The sequence below is a fragment of the Athene cunicularia genome (assembly GCF_003259725.1).
Source record: "Athene cunicularia isolate RWA chromosome 5 unlocalized genomic scaffold, athCun1 chr5_part1, whole genome shotgun sequence".
Lineage (NCBI taxonomy): Eukaryota > Metazoa > Chordata > Aves > Strigiformes > Strigidae > Athene > Athene cunicularia.
The window spans coordinates 39,563,811-39,584,190 of record NW_020799101.1 but is presented as its reverse complement, the minus strand read 5'-3'; the positions used below and the strand labels follow the sequence as shown (position 1 = coordinate 39,584,190).

The window sequence follows — 20,380 nt, the reverse complement described above, 5'->3', positions numbered from 1 at the left end:
AATGTCAGAAATCCTTCCACCCAGCTACTGAAAATGTCACACCAGGTATGAAGTTAGTTATCAGTATGCTTCAAATCCTAGGTAACTCTAACCTATTTTTGCTTTGCAGAACTACTTATCATTCTTTCTTGCAGAAAGATCACTGTGTTGCACCAGAAGCTCACAGAATTTATAAGCCAACAGGTCACTTAGAGCCGTCAAAACTTACTGTAGATAGATAAGTATTTCCCCATATTATTGTATGCCCTTAGATTTAAGGAAATTTTCTTGGTGTAAATGTGATTTTAGGGTTTAGAGATGCAATATCATATGCTTGCTCTTCTTTTGTTCTCCCCTCATCATCCACTTTTGTTTTTCCCTGTATCCCTTGTACTGATATGAATCACTGTGATTGCTCTTACGTTGCGTTCTTGTGTATTTGGCTTTGCAGAAAAATCTGGGCAGCAATAACCCTCTGCTTGGGACAGTGTTTCTTTTTTCTCTTTTTCAGGTGTCAGATATTCATATCAGTAGATTTCGGGATCCCAAACGAGCTTCTGACTTTGAAAAGTTCTGTTCTGAAACAGTTGATATAATTCAGCCAGCACTTGTTCTAGCAACAGGTAAGCAATTCGAAAGAATGTGTTTGCTGTTGAATGTGCTGTCAAAGGAAGAGCAAATGAGCAAAATTCATAGATTCATAGAATGGTTTGGGTTGGAAGGGACCTTAAAAGATCATCTAGTCCCAGTCCCCTTGCCATGGGCAGGGACACCTTCCACTAGACCAGGTTGCTCAAAGCCCCGTCCAGCCTGGCCTTGAACACTTCCAGGGAGTGGAAGTGCCACATTAAGGCCTCCCTGGAGCCTTCTCTTCTCTGGGCTGAACAACCCCAACTCTCTCAACTTGTCCTCATAAGGGAGGTGCTCCAGCCCCCTGATCATGTTCATAGCCCTTGTCTGGCTCTGCTCGAGCAGGCCCATGTCCTTCCTATCTTGGGGGCCCCAGAGCTGGACACAGCACGGCAGTGGGTGTCTCATAAGAGCAGAGTAAAGGGGAAGAATCCCCTCCCTTGACCTGCTGGCCACACTGCTCTTGATGCAGCCCAGGACATCGTTGGCTTTCTGGGCTGAGAGTGCACATTGCTGGCTCATAGTCGGTTTTCCATCTGCTAATACCTCCAAGTCCTCCTCCCCAGGGCTGCTCTCAATCCACTCTTTGCCCAGCCTGTATTTTTGATTGGGATTGCCCCGACCCATGTGCAGGACCTTGCACTTGGCCTTGTTGAACTTCATGCACAGGCCCACCTCTCCAGCCTGTTCAGGTCCCTCTGGATGGCCCATCCCTTCCCTCCAGCGTGTTGACCGTACCACACAGCTCAGTGTCATCAGCAAACTTGCTGAGGATGTACTCGATCCCACTGCCCATGTCACCTACAAAGATGTTAAACAGCACCAGTCCCAACAACAACCCCTGAGGAACACCATTCATCACGGCTCTCCACTCAGACATTGAGCTGTTGACCACAATTCTTTGAGTGCGACCATCCAGCTCATTCCTTATCCACTGAGTGGTCCATCCATCAAACCCATGTCTCTCCAATTTAGAGACAAGGATGTCATGTTGGACAGTGTCACATGCTTTGCACAAGTCCTGGTAGATGATGTCAGTTCCTCTTCCCTTATCCACCAGTGCTGTAGTCCTGCCATAGAAGGCCACCAGATTTGTCAGGCATGATTTGCCCTTAGTGAGATTCTACAATCTCAGGAGAGAACTTTAAAGCCTTAAGGTATCTTTAGCAATGGAAATGGAGTTGCAGCTGAAGACAGACTGTTAGAAGCCAGGAGAGAATAACTTCACAACTCAAGAAAATTAGTTTTTATTCAATGTCTTGAGTCTAGTGTGTATTATATGTAACAAAGACATAATTATGCAATATGGCTATTGTTTTCCCAATATTGGTTGCTACACCTTAGTTCTTGCTAGCAGCTACCTCCCTTCTTGTCCTGGTAGTGATTCTACATCATTCTTCGTATTTGGAATTACAGAAGTGAGCAATGTCTCTGATTAGTCATGGAGAGCCAGTTCCTCTCTCAGAACAATCCCTGCTCATTTGTGTGAAATTCACCTGTGAACTAATGCAAGATTTCATTGCTGGTTTCAGTTTGAACATACCATACCAAGACAGGTGAAATAAGCCTTGCCATTTCATTTGAAAGCTTGCTATTGCTATTGAAATGGATTATGTTTTGGCAAGCAAATCAAAGAGATTTTAAACCCATTACTATATGCAAGACTTCAGAGTCTTAATGCTAGACCTGGACTTTTGTTTGTGTGGAGACTTACTTATCTGCTGCTTGCTTTTAAGTTAAGAATTCAGAGATAGTTAGTATTCATCTTTTAATTGGCAACGCAGGGAGGCATTGCTATATGAACAGAAATGGCAATGATTCGAACTCTAATTGGAGATTGAGAGCATATAGAAGGTTTAAAGTTAAACAAAGCTTCTATGCCTAGAATCTTTAGGTATAATGAATGTGTAACAATTTTATTTATTTTGGCATGGCATTAGTAAGAGTGCTGAGTGACGTAGTTGATAGATGTTTGAACAGGCTGCCGCATCTACATTAGAAGGCATTTACCCTTATAGTAACCTCTTGGGCCAGGTGACAGGAATGTCCAGATTGCACACAAGAGGCCTACAGCCACTTGCACAAGGAGTCTTGGATTGCATGCTTGCCTAGTTACAGTATTTGTGTAAGCTGTGTAGGCGTCTAGCTATATCTCAGCTTTGTATGCTTTCAGGTGACCTGACAGATGCTAAAACAAGAGATAAACTGGGATCTGGGCAGGTAGAAGTAGAATGGAAAACTTACCAGTCAATCCTGAAGAGATCAAGGGTCATGGAAAAAACCAAGTGGATCGACATCAAAGGGAATCATGGTAAGACAGAAATTAAACATCTCTTTCTTTCCTGTGATTACAAGCAGATTTAGGCAAGTTAGAACATAGAGGTGGTAGTCCTTACTAGCATGTTAGTGGTGGCTATGAGTCAGTAGAAAGCCTTGCCATCTGCTCTACTGAGGGCACACTGTTTATTTACTGGTGTTGCAGTACCAGGGAAGTAAGAGTCTTTATTTATGCTTTTGTCTGGCGCGTGGTACAACATAGCTTCAGGTGTTAGTTTCCAGATCATTGGTTTATATACCCCATCTTTTAACGGAAGGGAAAACTAGCCTTACCTTGCTGAAGAAATGGTTTCAATACACTTTTCATAGACCTACCCCTACAGGTTTTAGTTAAAAAGTATCACATGTTCGGCAGTTAAAGCAAATTTAGTTTCTTTTGGAAAGAAAGAGCTCATCGAAGTTTGTACACACCATAGTTGTTGCTACATTCCAAGCATCCAAACACAAGTAACAGCCTTGTAGGCTATATGAAGGGCAAAATTAGAAAGCCTAGTTCTGAGGGGGGAAAAAAAAGTGCATGCTTTGGCATATACAGCCTGACTGTAATAAAATACAGAGGTCAATGATCAGTTTGTTCTGAAAGTTTCTTTATTTCCTTTTTCTCTCTCTTACAGATTCATTCAACATTCCGCACCTGGACAGCATTCAGAATTATTACAGGTACATTTATTTGCCACACAGATGCTGTTAAATTCAAGGTCAAACTCACTAAACAATATTCTGGTTTCCATTATCACATAAATGCTTTTTCACCAACTTTCTTATAGTCCAGAATCATATTTGCTATTCCCTCTGTCTTTTCCAGTGCCAGTTAGTAGAGTAGAATAGATTGAGAAGATAGAGGATTCTTTGTGCAGAATTCTTATGTCTTATCCCTCTGCAAGCAAAAGAAACCTTCACCTTCTTTTACGTTCGTTTCTCATTCCCAAAAGGGCTTTTCGTGTCATATGGGTCTAAATTTTATCTGATCCATTTCTTCACATCTGAGTATTTTTAGAAAATTGAAAGTAGAGAAGGCAGATGATGATGATGGGTGGACAGATGTTCTTGAGGAACACACTTGAGATTTAAATGTGAGGATAAGTGAGGAAACTTTTCCCTCTTCAGCTGGCTTTTTTGCTTGTACATTGTAAAGGTAGCCTCAGTTGTAACTTGTGTTTAAATTCTCAGTTTCTTCTGCTCTTCACATCTGAACACAAAATCCTGTTTTATAATTTTGGTGATGCTTTCAGCTTTGACACTTTGGAACTGGAGGAAGACTTGGAAATGTAAATTCTCCTTTAATTCAGGCTCTTAAACCATCCACTTTGCAATAAGAACACAGATTAAACATCTGATAGTTCAGTTTGCTTCAGTTCTCTGTGGCCCAGCAGAGGCAGATCGGTATATATCCATATATTCTGTGGGATAGGATGCTACAGCAGCTGCATGTTCAGGAGAACATGGAATTTACATGTGGATTTACCAAGAAGGGATGAATGTATGGTGCTAACAAGGCTTTTGGGTGTGCTAGTGCAGTGTACATCCCTGTATCTTTTGCCACAGTTGTGGCTACATGAGAATCTAGTATCAATGTTCCACTCTAGTTTAAGGCGGCTATCAGAAATCCTAATGAGGCACATGGGAAGATGTAGCACCAATGAATTTGCTGGATCATCCCTGAATTGTTATTTGGCCTGGACAAGCTTACTGATTGGGAAGATGTATGGGTCACCTGCCTCTAGTCCACATTGAAGATGCACTGATAGCAGAAGGGCATAGAAAAGATCAGGGTGAAATTTCGAAGAAATTTAGCCAACCTAAGAATTTCTGAGTGAAATTCTATGTCAGGTGAAAAAGTCTTTGCCTGTTAATTAACAGTCTCATGCTAAAAAATGTGTTCATGTAATGGTTTTTGCTTCATTATAGTCTGTCATCATAGCAAAACAAAAACACTTTAATGAGATTTACCATATGCTCTATCTAAGACTGAAGAAAGGCACCAAGAGTCCTCAAAAGCTATTAAGCGTCACTAAAGACAGAACTTTCTTTACAAAGGCAATTTTATTAATCTGATGCATTAATAAAATATAAAAATGAAGAAAATTTTCAGTAAACGTGCCATACTCTAGGAAGAGAGTATGTGGAAGGAGAGAACACAACGTCTATATTCAACGTCTATATTTATTACATGTATTTATCATAGCCAGTATTAGCATAAAACCCCAGGGAAAAAGAAGGTGGAATTAGTTGACATGTCTTTTAAGACCTGCCCTGTTTACAGTTCTCTCTTAGAGTATTTTAAGATTAATATTAAAGTGCTTAATTAACATTAAGTAATGTTCAAAAGAGCAGCAACCCTTTTTACTCTCTATTTTTTTACTCTTTGAGTGAAGAATTCTAATGACATTCCACAGACAATAGGAGAACTGGTAAGATTTCCTATGTCAAGAAAGGAAAAAGAGTAATAAGCAAGAGGAAATGCTGCCTTCTTTGCTATTTATAAGATTTGGTGTAGTGTAGTGTCTCTGTTTTGGATCTTCTGAAAAATAACTGAAATGGTTCAATATTTCTTTGGTTCAAAATCATATTCCTTTAGCCAACAGCTGATCATTCCTCATCAGAGTACCTTAAGAGATCTCTAACAAAATAGTGGAGGCAAGTCTTGCTGTCCCTGGTGTTTCTAGGTAAGCAAGGAAAAATTCTTTCAGATACCAACAATGAACAGAAGACAGTATTTTTTTTTTCCTTTGCAGATCTCCTTTAATTAAAAGTGATGTAAGTTTCTGCTGTCCTGTCATTTTGCCTATTTGTTTTGCATAATTTATGATGCTGGCCTATCCTTTATCCATAAAAAAGTACTATGTTGCTCAGGAAAAGCATATTTATGCTAGCATTTTTTAGAAATGTTTTAAAAAATTAAAAATGTGCTAACCTGCTGCTTGTCTTAACACATGACCCATGTAATGCATCTTCTTTGAAGAACAGACTTTTCAATGCCATTGATTTTTAGGAAGAGACTTTACTGCAGTAACAAGATGGAGCTAGATCTAATGCAAGAAATCTTGCATTTATTCTATGCAGGTCATTTTTGTCATCGTTTTAAGATTTCCTAACAGCAGGATTTCCATTTTATTTTGGCAGGAAATACTCTGCCTGGCGTAAAGATGGATCTTTCCATTACATCCACACCACTTCTTTTGGGAACTATTCATTCATCTGCGTGGATGCCACACTCAGCCCAGGCCCTAAGAGACCCTATAATTTCTTCGGGATTTTAAACATGGTAACATCTGGCATTCCATTTTTCTGGCTGTTTTGCTTCTGTAGTGGTTTGTTTGGGGAATTTGTTTTGATAAAGAAGAATTGTCTGAAAGATTTGTGTTAATCTGAAAGAGTCTTTATGTTTTTAAGTTACTATGCATGTGCAACATTTATTTAGAAAAAATGAATGTATCACTTAACATATAGAGTGTTTGTGTTTTCTCTATTAAGAAATAATCCAGTAAAAAAAGTCAAATTAGACATTTTAAGGACACTGTCAATATTAATATCCTTAGCATTTAGCTAGACTTGAGTGATAATTTCCTTATATGCCATCAATTTTATAAAAAAACCTAAAACAAAACCTAAACTTTCTAATTTCACCTTTTGCTTTGTTAGATGGAATTTTTCATTAATGTTATAGATGAGGGAGTTGCACTTATCATTGGAATAATGTGAAAGGTAATGCTATAAAGAGACATGTCATTTAGAAAAGTGAGAGGTCTGATCTTCTGAGACCATAAAAATTACATGGTATTCTTTCTAAAGAATAACATTAATCCCAGTGTTTAAATCACATATCATCTTAGATAACATTTTGCTTCCCTTTGATTTTTCTCTGTAGTTTGTTGATATGCTATAGTTCATGAAATACTCTTCTGAGGTGTTGGCAGAGAGTTACTGTGTTCTAGTAAACAGATGTCATATTTTGCCTGTGATAATGGCCTTAATGAAAAGTAAAATGTTCTCCCTCTAATCTTGTTTAAAGGAGGCTTGACATTTAATTGTTTATAAAGCGCTCGGCACTACTTAGGTGAAAGGTGATGTAGGAGTGCCAAGTACTGTGCTCATTGTTTACTGTAATCCGCAATGGGTGCAGTAGGTTTGCAGACACACTCTCAAGGAGCTAAGAAACGCAGTCGAGTCTAGAGCTGCTATCCTTGGCTGCAGTAAGTCAAACTTTGCTTGCTAATTACCCAGCAGCAGGAGTCCAGAGAGCATCATTTGCAGATTTTTTTAAAGTAAAGGTAGATACCCGTAACTTTAAAAAAATAAACGTCTGCAGGAATTTGAAAAATATATTTGATTTATATCAATGATTTGTTCGCATAGCTTAGGTAAAAATATTCTCAAACCCAAATTCACAAAGGCAAAAGAAATATAATTTCACTTAATAAGCCAGGTACATAAATCCAGGATGATATGCCGAATCCATTCTTTTTTGATATACCTTTATTTCTCTTTCCTTTATTCATGCCCTTCAGGGTTTCTTTTCAGATAGGAGGGAAAAGAATATGTTGGTGGTTCTCTGGGTTAGTCTGAAAGATGATGTGCAAAATGGTGAACTAGTGGATTTGTATTCTTTTCTGGTTTTAGTTTTCCTGCCTCCTCTGTTAGACTTTGAGATCTTATTGGTATTGGGAGTCTCTCTGGACAGTAAGTGGTTGATTTAATATTGGAAGTCAAAGAAATAAAGGAGATAAATTTTACCTGCTGTGTAAAGGGTTACTTTTGCTTAACTTTGAAGTAATGACTGAGTAATATTTTCAAGATTCAGCATCACAGTTCATCCAGTTAAATGACTGAAGCATATGGTGCATGTTTTCTGTGGTCTGTCACTGCCATCTAGCAACTCAAGAGATAGTAGGGATAATTGTAAAGGTAAAGATGTTTGTAAAATCAACGCAAGCATGTCATCTTTGACTGTATAAATAAGCAGTAGAAAGGATAGAAATACAGTTTACAAAAATGCTTCTTTGTATTGCGCTTTTCTTGTGTTCAGTTGTGAGGAAGGTGTTGAGTATCTTGTTTTCAGTTTCTTTTTCCAACATAAGATTTTAGGGATACATCTAGTAGTATAGTTTATTCATGCAAATGTCCCTGAAGCAAGTGAGAGTATTCTCCGTAAAAAAAAAAAAAGATTAATTGCATTCTTCACTAGTTTCTTTCTGCTTTCCTTTTGCTATTCCTTCCAAATAGCCTGAATGTTAAACGGGTTTGTTTGGTTCTTTGTCTTTCAAACACCTGCCGGTTTCAGAATCAAATGAACGAGCTATCTTTGATGGCAACAGAGAGTCTGCACAGCAATCATACTGTCTGGTTTGGCCATTTTCCCACCTCAACAATCATCTCCCCAGCCCCAGGAATACGAACATTAATGAGGTAAGATCTTTCCTTTTCTCCTGTGTGTTTTCATTAAGTATATTTCTTGCCTCTTTTCATATACTTGTCTGTCGCTTTTCAGGTTTTGTGCAATGGTGTTTCCTTCCCATCCAAATAATCACAATTCTTATGTTCTTTATTAGTTCTGCCACAGCTTATTTATGTGGACATTTGCATACATTGGGTGGGCTGATGCCAGCCTTGCACAGTCAACACCGTGGTGGCACTCTGGAACTTGAATTGGGAGACTGGATGAATAATAGGAGGTAAGTAAACCCTATGTGAGCAAATTATTATATGGACCCTACCCGGTTATACTGTGATTCCCTTTTATGCTGTTTGGAGAATTTGAAAGAAGTATTAGATCTGCCTGACTGGTTATTACTATTACTGCTTTTGAAAAATGTCTCTGTAAGTTTGGGATTTTTTTTCCCTATCCCAACAGTGTGCTAATAAATTAAGTAATTTTTTGATTCATTCTTGATATTTAGAAATTGAAAGAGGACATCTAGATGTCTGTTTAGTATGTGTTTAGTATTGAAAGTAGACAAATAAATTGTTATCAAATTTCACATCACTACTTCAAAATACCCATGCTCTGCACCAGCTGTTGGAATTTTAGAGACAAAAATAGTCTACCTGAGAAATGTTACCTTAACAGCATATCAAAAAGTGTCCAATTCTACATGGAATTTATAGTAGTATATTAGCTTTTATTCAGCAGTAATCCTAAGAAAGATACTTGTGTGCATACAAGAAAAGAGCACACTGGGATCTGTGTCCATAACTAGAGTACCTACCCAGACACTGCAGTAATGGAGATTATATTTGAATTATTTAACATCATGTTCATCTGTCTGATTCATATGCAAAATTCAATAGATATTGGCATTTGGAATGTTGTGTAGTGCTTCAGATTTATAATAAAATGAACGTGATGTGAGGTAACCAGCTTACAGTTAATGCAGCAGAGTTGACTAATACAGGATCAACTACAGAAGAGAATAAAGGGAAAATAAATCAAACAAGTTCTGTTCAGGAACTTGGGAAGCATGGGAATCAGCTGTGCATGCAGTAGCTTGTATTAACAGAATGTTTTTCCTTTTATTATAGATACCGGATCCTTGCATTTGATCATGACCTCCTTAGCTTTGCAGATCTTAACTTTGAAGAATGGCCTGTAGTTCTCATCACCAATCCCAAATCCTTCCTTTACAGCAGTTCTGCTCATGAACCACTAGTCAAAATTCTTTATTCCACTCATATCAGGTACTCTGTGATCTCTTAATTTCACAATATTTAAGTATTTTTTAATAGTTGGGGTCTTTCTTGGTTGTAATGTACATCTATATTTATATGTATGTACACAAAACTTTTTTTTTAAATGCACGTGTCCACTGTTCTCAGAATTCACTTTCCTCTGGAAGTTTGTTCCTGAGAGCTCACTTTGTATCATATTTGTGATAGAAGGAGTTTATATAGTAGTAATTCATGTTTGTTTTATTTATGCAGAACTTTCTTATGTAACAAAAGGTGATAGAGTTAGATTAACATGTAATCTGTGTAATTAATCTCACGTGTTCACATTGCCTCTGCTTTTTTCAGGATTTTGTCTACGTATTTTTCTAAGTGTTTATTCGCTTCTGACTTCCTAGCCTCTTGTGTTTTCAGTTTTATATACTTTATATATTAAAACATCTTAAGCCTCTGCCAAATTTCATGTCATTTTTAAATCCATCTTTCCATTTCTACCTTTTCTATTTATTTTTTTCATTTGTATTGCAATTTTCTATACCCTAACATCTTGTATTTGCTGTTAGACCAATATGTATGAAATATATGGGTATACTGCATACACAGAATTACAATCAAAAGAAATTCATCAATACTTTTCAGTTAGGAAGCAGTGTTCTACTAAGTCTACCTACTTTCCAGTTTCCTATTTAGAACCTTATCTGAACATTCGTATGATTAAGTATATGAACTGGTAGAATCATTCACCAAAACTGTATGAAACTCCTTCATTTGACTGAAACATGCTCTGGAATGCCTTTTGTATTACCAGAAATGAAAGAAATTGTATGTGCAATATATGGAGTCTATATTAGTATCACTGTTTCTCTGAATATATGCACTGCCTAGTGACAGTAGATTTGTTGGTATCTCAGATCTGTAATACCAGTCTTGTGTTCCACTCCATTTCTCATAAATTCAGTTACAAATTCAGTTACAAAGACTGAGAGGTTATATTCTGACTAGCAAAAATTTAAAAAAAAAAAAAAAAGGAAGAAGAAAAAGGAAAAAAAAGCAAAAAAGAATAGAATGGAGAAAAGAAAAAAAAAAACCCTACACCAAATAACAAAGAACTTTAGCAAGAGAGACTGGCAGTTTTTAATGGGGACATCTACAAGTATTTGATTATGTGTCTGTATGCAGGAGGATGCATCCCACTTGTGTTAGCAAATGTTTTGACAGCAGGAGTTCTAAGATTATTTCTGCCCGGACCTGAGGATCTCTGCCACTTTTTCATCTGTTCCACAGCCCAGTTTTCTAACATTCTTTTGCACAATACCATACAGAACTTCTCTTTTTAATTGTAGGAAAGAGCTACCATGTTACCATTAGCCTACAGATATTTCACCATTTTAATTTCTAACTCTTTTGAACTCTTAAGTAAAAGGTAGCATAATTTTTAGGGGCTTCTCTTCAGGAAGTAATGACAAATCTGCAAGTCCTGTAACAAATCTGTTTATTTTGCTGTTTATTCACTCCTTAGAATTCTGGCCTTCTCTCCTTCTGTCATTATCTCCGTCAAAGTCCATATAGATGGAGTTCACTTGGGGAATGCGCATCAGGTGTCTGGCCCTCTCTATGTGCTGAAGTGGAGCCCCCAAAACTACAGTGAAGGGTTCCATCACATAGATGTGACTGTCCAGGTAAGGTACCTGTTGGCACTCTTTGTGTTGTCATCTCTGTGCCATCACCCTTCTGCATCATATAACTAGGAACAAAATACATGATAACAGACTTCCTTTCATATTTGTCTAATTACAAAAAACCAAAGGATTATTAAGTGCAAAAACACTGCTGAGCGCTAAAACATTCATACAGCATCTGGACAAAAGAAAGGATTCTTATTTTTCGTGGGACATATAATAAGGCAAGTAATTGGTCAAAAATAAATTATTTTGAGTAACAGGCAACAATTAACTTTTAAGGTTGTCTTGGAAAAAAAATAATTGGGCTTGATCAAGGAAAGTAAGAAGTAGCATCATGTTCCTTCAGAAGGCAAAGGAACTGGGTCTGAAAGACTGGAATGCTGTTTTCGATTATCTGTTTGAAGTTCTTTTCATGATTTTTTTACAAGGCTGACAGTGAATACAGTTTCTGTTTCTCAGAACATCAGACCTAACTGATATTAGACTACTGGATGCAAAAAACACCTTTTGGTGAATGCTTCTGTTCTTGGTACTACTTTTTTTTTTCTGTACCTTCAAGTGGTCTTTGAAGAACTCGATCAGAGTGTTCTAATATTCTGCACATTTGCACAACAGTAATGGGAAAGTCTGCGTTGTCCTGCTTGGTGGAACCCAGCTAGGCATTATTTCTCACAGGACAAGAGCAATACTCCTTTTTTTTTACTAATGGCTTTTGTGTACTTGCCAGTGTTCTACCTCCTAGATTGTTACTGATTTCTGTGATGCTTTACTGGAAAAGCTGCATTTATTAGTGGTTTGGTTTTGGTTTTTTTTTTAATTATGATGAAAACATATGCACAACACTGCGTAACATTTGAAGAGGGCTATACAGGCCTGCATCGCAATGGTTTGCTTGCAAATACATGCTTGTTATCAGATAAATATTTTTTTTAAAATCCCATTTAGTTTTCTTTCCCCTTCAGTCATAAATCACTATTACATCTAGTAAATTAGTAGTTTTGGGAAGGCGAGGAGGATGAAGTGTTAACTTGATTTAGGTACCCGGAGAAAATAAAAATACTCAATTGCTGTACATTGTTCCTCGGATTGTCCAAATATTGTGTCAGCTGTAATCACAATAAACATACTGAACTTCACCATAAATAAACCATTTATTATGTACTAAAAGATAAGGTGTCAGTGTTAGACATGCAGAAATACCAAGCTGTTGAATAAATGTAGCACTGTTATTTATCAGTATCAGTTTCTAGCAAATACACCAGAAAAGAAGCACAACAGAGCTTCAAAATATTTTGAGATGGGCTGTTATCTAGAGTTGAGCTTTGAGAAAACAAGTGGTGGTGGTGGCAATAAATAGTCACTGTTTTCCACAAATTGCTGAATCTCTGACAGGATCTCCTTCGTGTGTAGCAGTTTCAGATTATAATCTTACAATCCCGAATTTACTTGAAACCACAAAATTGACAGTAGGTAGAAGTATTTAATACAGCAGTATGCCAGACATGCATGTGTCAGTTGGATCTTTCCAGAAAAGCCACAATGATAATTAGCAATTTTAACTAGGTATTTTGTGCACTACTGGTATCTAATTGCTCTCTTATTTTGTATCAATCTAGGATGCTTCAGGAAGAATTAGCACACAGGGTCATATATTTGCAATGGAAGAAAACCTCTCTCTTAGATTTGGATTTTGGCCATCTGTTATTCTTCTCACTGACCACTATGTTCTAGTAAGTACTTTCAGCAAAACAGCTGTCATTCCATGCTGGTTTCCTCAGAGACCACAGGAGGCATTTTCCTAATTCCTGGTAGACCTGAATGCACTTGGATTGTTCCAGATATGACTCAATTGGAATTTCACAAATATTTAATGTTTCCTTTCTCAAGTTGCACGCTTCAAATGTGAATGTGCAGCAATGGTTCATGCAAACAGTTGGCTTCCTGGATTTAGTCACAATTGTCCATTTTTGGGTACAGGTATACACACATCTTTTGCAAGCAAGAAATGAAAATAAGCTGCTGGAGATAGCCGAAAAAAGAAACGTTAACCAAAGAAAACTTCACTGTAATCTGTTGCAGTGTGTGTACCAGCAAGAATGCTGGAAAAAATCTCACATCAGCTGCTGACATTATAGCTAGCTCTACAAGGGGAAGGCAGAATTCCCATTGACTTCAGTACGTTCCAGTACACGCAAAGCAGGCATGTTATAATAGTTTAGTGTAGGTGCACTTACAGAACAACATAGGAAAGTCCAGGTGACTCTAGATAGTATCATGTTTGGCTCAAAATTATATTAGTTTTGCTACTCTGTAACCAGTATTTTCCACAATGTCTTGAACTGCATTTCTGTTCAGTACAGCACACAGAAAATGTTTTACATAGGAAGCATATTTACACCTTTTCAATGGATGTGTTTTACAAACCTGTTTTTGAAAGATTCAGGTCTATCACTTTCAGCCATCCAACTGAATTCAAGTCAGTAAGATGCAAGCCCAGTAACTCAGAAACTCTGAGGTTTCTTTTTACTTTTCAGTTCAATGACACCATCAAGCTTTGAGTATGTGTTTCAGCTAGAAGTCCATGTATCATCCTACCAGTGTCCATAAGGCAGGTCCAAAGGCAGCTGCTACTCCAGGGCTGGCTTAGAGTTAAAACTGTCTTTCCAGGCTCGTGTGCTCTTTGGACTGATTGTGCTGATACAGATCGCCTTGCTCGTGATTTTCAGATACCTCCAAAAGCCAGCCCTCAAAGGTATGAACCAATGCTTATCTGTGGCTTTTAGAGGATCTCATTTTCCCTAAACTTTTTTTACTATTTATCTGTATGCTAACAATATATAAGTAATTGTGCTGTTAATTACCAAATGCATTTTGCATCTAGTGCTGTGGAGTTTGATTGGGTTCTCAGAAGCTGCTGGTTTGCTTTTAAGGGGACCCAGAAAATTTCCAATATATCAAATAAAATAAATTTATAACTAGAAACTTGATTGGGTATCTTTGTTTAATCAAAAATTCAATTAATTGAAATCTAAAGGTTTCATTTAATTTTCTCACTGAAGAATCCAATGCATAGGGAAAGGGATGTTTTATTTTGTATTAGTTCTCCGTGTGTGCTTGTTTGACTGCAGCTGGCACAGAATTCTCTGTCACCAGAGTGGAGAAACAGATTTCCTTCTGCAAAAGTAACTTTTGTTAATCTTTACAAAGAACATGAACAGGCTTGGGTCTTTCTCAAAATAGTATTAAGACCAGTTCTGACATAACTTGAGATTTGGTTTGTGATAAATCTGGTAAATGAAAATTAATATTGTTAAGTTTGTGGTGTTTGTCCTTTAAACAATTGTTTGAACCACGCCTTACTAATGAGATTTTTCTGGAAGCCACCTCCCTTCCTATTCATGTCACTCTATGTCCCTTCCTTTATACTCAAAATAACGTAGCATCCTGAGGTAACTACAGCAACTGCTTACATAGAAAAATAATAGATTTTCAGTTGTCTTTATGGAACTCGGCAGCTCAAAATGAAAAGAGCTAGCACTCTGGGATCAGCTAGGTCCCCATAGACCATATTAAATGTTTTACAAATTAGTGAACAGTCTTGTTAGAGCTGTTGATTTCCAAAGGTCAGGCTTGCCCTCTGGGAATTACTGCTTCGTGAGAAGGGCAGCCATGTAATAGGTGAAACTCTAGAAGCTGACTTTTATAGGAAGGCTCCCTCAATCTCCATCTATGAATTGTCTGCTTCACTTAGAAAGTGAATATTGGGGTTTTTTTTCTAAAATCACACACCTGTCAGAATGCTGCTGTTTTAACACCTAGCCTTCCTTTTATCTGAGTTGCTATTAGATCTCACTAAGTAGAGTTAATCAAAGAAAATCTGATCAGCCTAGTCCATACTGACCTGCCTCTTTGGGTTTGCAGTTACTGTTTTGAATTTCTTACTTTTCATTTAAGATTAACTTTCTCCATGTTTTTCATTCTAGCTAACTTCATTTTCTGGGTATAGAATGGTCATTCAGTTTTATTTACATACAGTAAGTGTACTCATTTAGAATGGCAGCTTCTTCTGCTGTTTTTAACATAGATTTTTATATTTATCAGTTCCTTACTTTCAGTTATCACAGTAATAGTAGAAATGCATTCCCTTGAGTTTGTTCTGTAGACATACTAAGTATCTTATATCTCTTAATTAATAAAGTAATGTCCAGATTTCTTTCAGAAAGACCAATTTTTATATATATGTGTGTGTGTTGCAATCTGAATCCATTGTATTTTTCTTAAATATTGTCTCTGTTTAGAAAAGCCAGGATTACTGACTCTGACCTCATATTCCCTTCATGTCTTCAGTAAAACAAACACCGTCTATTACTCGGTTCTGGTTCTGAATTTATACACCATTCTGGGTAAGTAACCTAGAGTACTGGAGGACATAAATTAGTGTTTTTAAATTACATATCAGATCCTGATGAAAAATGAGACTTCTAACATCTTGGAGAATGGGGAAATTTACTAAAGTTACAAAATCTATGTGGAACTTGAAAAGTTAATGTTCAAATACACAAAGCATTTGTTTCTAGGAGCCTTACTTAAAAGCCCTGGAGTTAATTAAACACCTAAATTATTAAATTACTCTGGAAGCATAGTGAGTGTTTTTAAATTTAATTGGTTTTTCATTTATTCTTTGAGTAAGATCTGGTTGTACCTTGGTGTAAAATGAGGATATGGAAGGTATGCTTCACCTGACATGTCACTAAGACATGTCAGCTCTGATGCTAAGAATTTTAGCTTATTTCTCTGATAATATGTTATTAAAATAGCTATGTTCTCGGCAGTCAGTGTAGTGTGCATAACACAGTGCAGTCTGTCCATTTTGACTTCTAAACTGAGCCAAACTGGCATTGTTTATGACTACATCTTCCATATAGCTTACTGTAATTCTGGGAAAAGGTCAGCATTTGAAAGGAACTATCTTTTCACTTCTCTCATAAGAAAAATGTTATACCTGGTGTTGAAAATTGTCACAGAGATTAAACCAATTTAACTTATTAATTTATTAAGTTAACTTATTAACTTAACCAATTAATATTCATCGTGTGCCACAAGTCATTGGTGTACCGTGGTATTTCCACATCAGGAACATTTTATCAGATTGCTGTTTGTGAAGATGAAAACATGAGGTTTATTTCTACAGACTAGCAATAGAGAAGTCATTTTCCCCAGCTAACCGCTTTGTGCTCAGGAGTACAAAGGGCCATGTGAAAAGGGCCATGTCTCTATTGTGTTTTCTGACGGGGCTGAATGTTTGGTTTCCTTTCTTTCAGGACCGTGGTTTGTAGGTGAACTGATAGACGGCCAGCTGGGGGCCTGTTTCTCCTTTGGCGTGTTCGTTGGTGGTTCCTTCTTACAGGGCAGTCTGACATTTGTGGTCGGGATTTTACAGGTATGTACTTACAAAAATTAAGGCTGACAAACTGCTTTCTTCTGGGAATTGTTTGGGGTTTTAAAAGTTTTATAAAGAAAGGAGTCTTAGAAGGATAGAGATTAGTGGCCCTGCCTGACTACGACAGCTCTTTCTAACCTTTCTGTAGTTTTAAAAGGCAGAAAAGCAGGAGGTTGTGCATTATTTTCTCAAACTTCTCTTTCCCTCTCTTTGATGTTGCTTTGGACTCCCTGGATGCCTGGATTAGAGGCCATGTCTACAGATTTAGCACTCCACGTTTTTCTATTGTCCTTGGCTCATGCAGAGGTTGCAGTGACTAAGCAGCAGGACCTGAATGGCCCGGGCAGCCCTTGCACGCTGGGTAACCCTTCAGATCAGTAGCTGTCCCTCTCCAAGTCCATCAGTCCAGTTTTCCCAGCAGTCTGATTGCCTGCCCTCTGGTTTTCCCAGCTGCCATTAGTCTGAAAGAGAGGGTATAGTTCCTTGGCATTTAAGCCAGACCAGGCTAGTGCTGCCTCCTTCATTGTCCCTCCCTTGTGCCAGTGCTAACACTTGTCTGACACTGCAGTTGGCTGGGTCAGACATACGGATCTTCCTTTTTTACCGTGCTAGTATTTTGCCAAGTCTAGCTCCCTGAACCAGCTCCAGGAGAGGTCAGATGCATGTCAGTGCCTCCCAGTGCAAGGGAGGGGGCAGGAATGCTTGGCCTGGGACTGTGGCACAGGCAGCCACAGTTCTATCGGCTGCAGAGTCTGCTCTGGGAACTGCACTCAGAGCCCTTAGAATGGAACAGTTTTACGTGCTCTTATCTTTCTGTGCCCTCACGTATGTTACACTTGGCTTGCTCATGGTCTTACTTTTCTCTGCTTTTCAGATGTTGTTTTTCAACCTGCCATTAATGGCCTACCTGTGCTGGTGCCTGCTGCTGCGATGCCAGGGCCACAGCTTCCGCTCTCACATCCGTCAGGTCCGGCACCCCGTGGCTGTGCTCGTTCACCTGGCCATGGCACTCCTCCTGGCCTGGCAGCTCTATTCCTGCTATTTCCTCCAGCGAACCTACGGGACCTTGGCTTTCTTCCTCTCCCCAATGAGAGTGTGGCTGGTGGTGCTGACCTCAGCTCTGATTTATAAAACCTGGACAATGAAATCATCTGAGCTCAGAACTTACATAGTTGAAATGAAAAACTGTCAGAGCTCCTGAAGCACAGTGTAAGTATCCAAGGTTCTTTGACGTAAAAACAGCCAAGGCACAACCTATGGTTTTGTGATGCTGGAATTCCATACAGCCCAACCATTAGATGGTAAGACCTGAAGCTGCATTGCTGCAGAGTTGTATTAAACAGTAAATGTATAACAGTATGTAATATATACTTTTATTGTATTATACATATACAATATACTGTATAATACATACAATATAATACAATTATACATTAATACAGTAAACTGTAAAATAATCTCTATAATAGAGGGGTTTGTGATACAGAAGAGAGATACATCCATATGGATCACAAATGGAAATGTTTGCTCATTACTACTGTGAATGGAAAAATATTTTTAATTCTTTCTTGATTTTTATAATGCTGGGAAAAATTAGCATAGATCTTGATAATGAGCTCCAGGATTTGTGCTTACCTCTGCTTTTTATTTCAAGATTTCCATATATTTTTACAAGACTAACTACAGGCCTAGACCAGATGCCTTTATGAAGTAATGGTTATTGCAGAGGTGCTGTGGTGGCCTTCACAGTAAGTCCTATGCTTGAGCACTTTTTCAGTTCATAATGCTACCTAGGAGCCCTGTGTAGGCTGTTAGGTGCATGTGTTTGTTTACCTGAGCCATGGCCTATTGCTCTTGTCCTGAGAGCGCTGGCTAATTAACATGCTCACTCTCTGGGAGGAAGTAGGTACATTTCCCACTGCTGAGGTTGCCAGTTTTCCCACACTTGACCAGTGAAAGGACAATGAATGATCTGTGTTACTGGGATTCTTGGCTGTAGTCAAAGTTCAGCTTTAAAGCAAAGAATGGAGACAGTATCCTCAGGATGGGAGAGCCTGAAGGAAGCGTGTGCTCTGATGCCTAGAATGTCTGTGAGCAAGGGGCTCAGGGCTGCATTTCTGGGTCTCAGTCAAATGCGCCAGAGTGACCTTGGAAAACTCACTTGTTTTCAGTTTTTCTAAGTCTAAAAATGATAGAACAGTTATATTTATGAAGGACACAATGATACAGAGCCAAGAGAGCTAAGGTGCCTTTATCTGCAAAGCAAGGAGAACACTGGCCTGCTTCACAAGACTGCTGTGAGTGGAATGTTTAAAATACTTTAGGTAATTTTGCAGTAACTTATTTATGGCTCCTCAAGAAAAAGGAGGGGTAACTTATTTATGGAACCTTAGAAAAAAAAAGCAGTGACTATAGTAGAAAAAGGAAAATAAATTTAAATGGAAGAAAATATTAACTACAACTAAGGCTTTTTGTTATTTCTGAGGTGATAGTTTTCCTATTCCTTCATTCCTGTTCCCCAATGATTGATGATATAATAGGAAAAAAAGAGAGCAACAGCTTTCATTTGCATAAGTTAAATAACTGTGAAGAGAATACAGGATGTCATTTGTTGCTGTAACAGTTTGTTTTGCAAAGCTGTTAGAAAATCGGGAGGCAGGGCACAAAATGTACTTGTGAGAAGCACTACTCAAAAATTATTAATAAACCTGACATTTCACAATTAAATTTTTTTATGTGATCAGGGAGCATACAAAGTAGCAATAAAATACTTTTTACCCTGGGACAAGACCCTGTTCTGAAATTAAGACATGGTATTTTTTGTTGTCATAGGCATTCATTACTTCTGGTGTATGGTTCTTTCTTTTTAAACTGTACTGCGTGGTTGTTTTGGGGTAAGCACGAGAATGCAGAGGTCTCCTGAAGTCAAGCGAATCCCTTCCAGGCTGTTCATTAGGAGGACAAATCGGAGCTACATGAAGTGAGAAAAGCAAGTGGCAGATCATGGAACCAGACTGCTGAAGTACTTTACAAACTGCTGGCAGCCATTAGTATGATCTGTGACAAATCAGTCTTTCATAGTATAAATGCTTCTATTACAACGCTCTGCAGGGTTTGTTGTTTTGGTTTTAGTGATTTTTAATCTGCGTGGGAGAGCCCCTTGAAAATACTTAATTACCATTTGAAACTACTTTAAAAGGACACTTGAACCGATTATTTGGAAACAAAAACAATTCTGACAATGTCTTTCAAATTTTGTTCTTTCTTCGAAACGATTATTTAGAAACAAAAAAAATTCTGACGTCTTTTAAATTAATTTTGTTCTTTTTGTTTTTACTATGTCTTTTAGAAAAAGCACGTCATTTTTCATGCTGCTGTTTGCTTATGAAGGAATTCTTGTGTTCATGGGTGAATTACAGCTAAGATGCTGTGAAATGCATGACATAAACTAGGAAAAAGAGAAGATTCTTTTATGTGGGTTATCCTCAGTGCTCTGAGGGCTGAGCAAAACTTGCAGTGGGAAGTTCCCAAGGGAATGGCATTGCTATGCATAATTTCCTACAACTGTCATCAGTGAAGGCCAGTGAACCCAATAAAGAGATCTTGGCATTCAGTGTAGTGGAAAATGCAAGGATGGGGGGGGGGGGGG

The 20,380-nt window shown here is 38.0% G+C and overlaps 1 protein-coding gene across 3 annotated transcripts; it reads left to right on the top strand.

Moving 5' to 3' along the window:
* The first annotated feature begins 418 nt into the window (after positions 1 to 418).
* Positions 419 to 19,521, top strand: TMEM62 (transmembrane protein 62). 3 transcript variants are annotated; one of them, XM_026849592.1, is made up of 13 exons: positions 419 to 602; positions 2,783 to 2,920; positions 3,561 to 3,606; positions 6,070 to 6,211; positions 8,228 to 8,352; positions 8,496 to 8,618; positions 9,466 to 9,621; positions 11,129 to 11,288; positions 12,908 to 13,021; positions 13,959 to 14,043; positions 15,590 to 15,694; positions 16,613 to 16,731; positions 17,606 to 19,521. In XM_026849592.1, exons 2-13 carry the CDS (start codon positions 2,881 to 2,883, stop codon positions 17,930 to 17,932), a joined length of 1,542 nt encoding a protein of 513 aa, XP_026705393.1. In that variant the 5' UTR covers positions 419 to 602; positions 2,783 to 2,880; the 3' UTR covers positions 17,933 to 19,521. The 3 variants fall into 3 exon arrangements, with proteins under 3 accessions (XP_026705393.1, XP_026705394.1, XP_026705390.1); XM_026849593.1 differs by lacking the exons at positions 419 to 602; positions 3,561 to 3,606 and having other exon boundaries at positions 2,841 to 2,920; XM_026849589.1 differs by lacking the exons at positions 419 to 602; positions 2,783 to 2,920; positions 3,561 to 3,606; positions 6,070 to 6,211 and adding an exon at positions 7,535 to 7,626.
* The last annotated feature ends 859 nt before the right edge of the window (positions 19,522 to 20,380 follow it).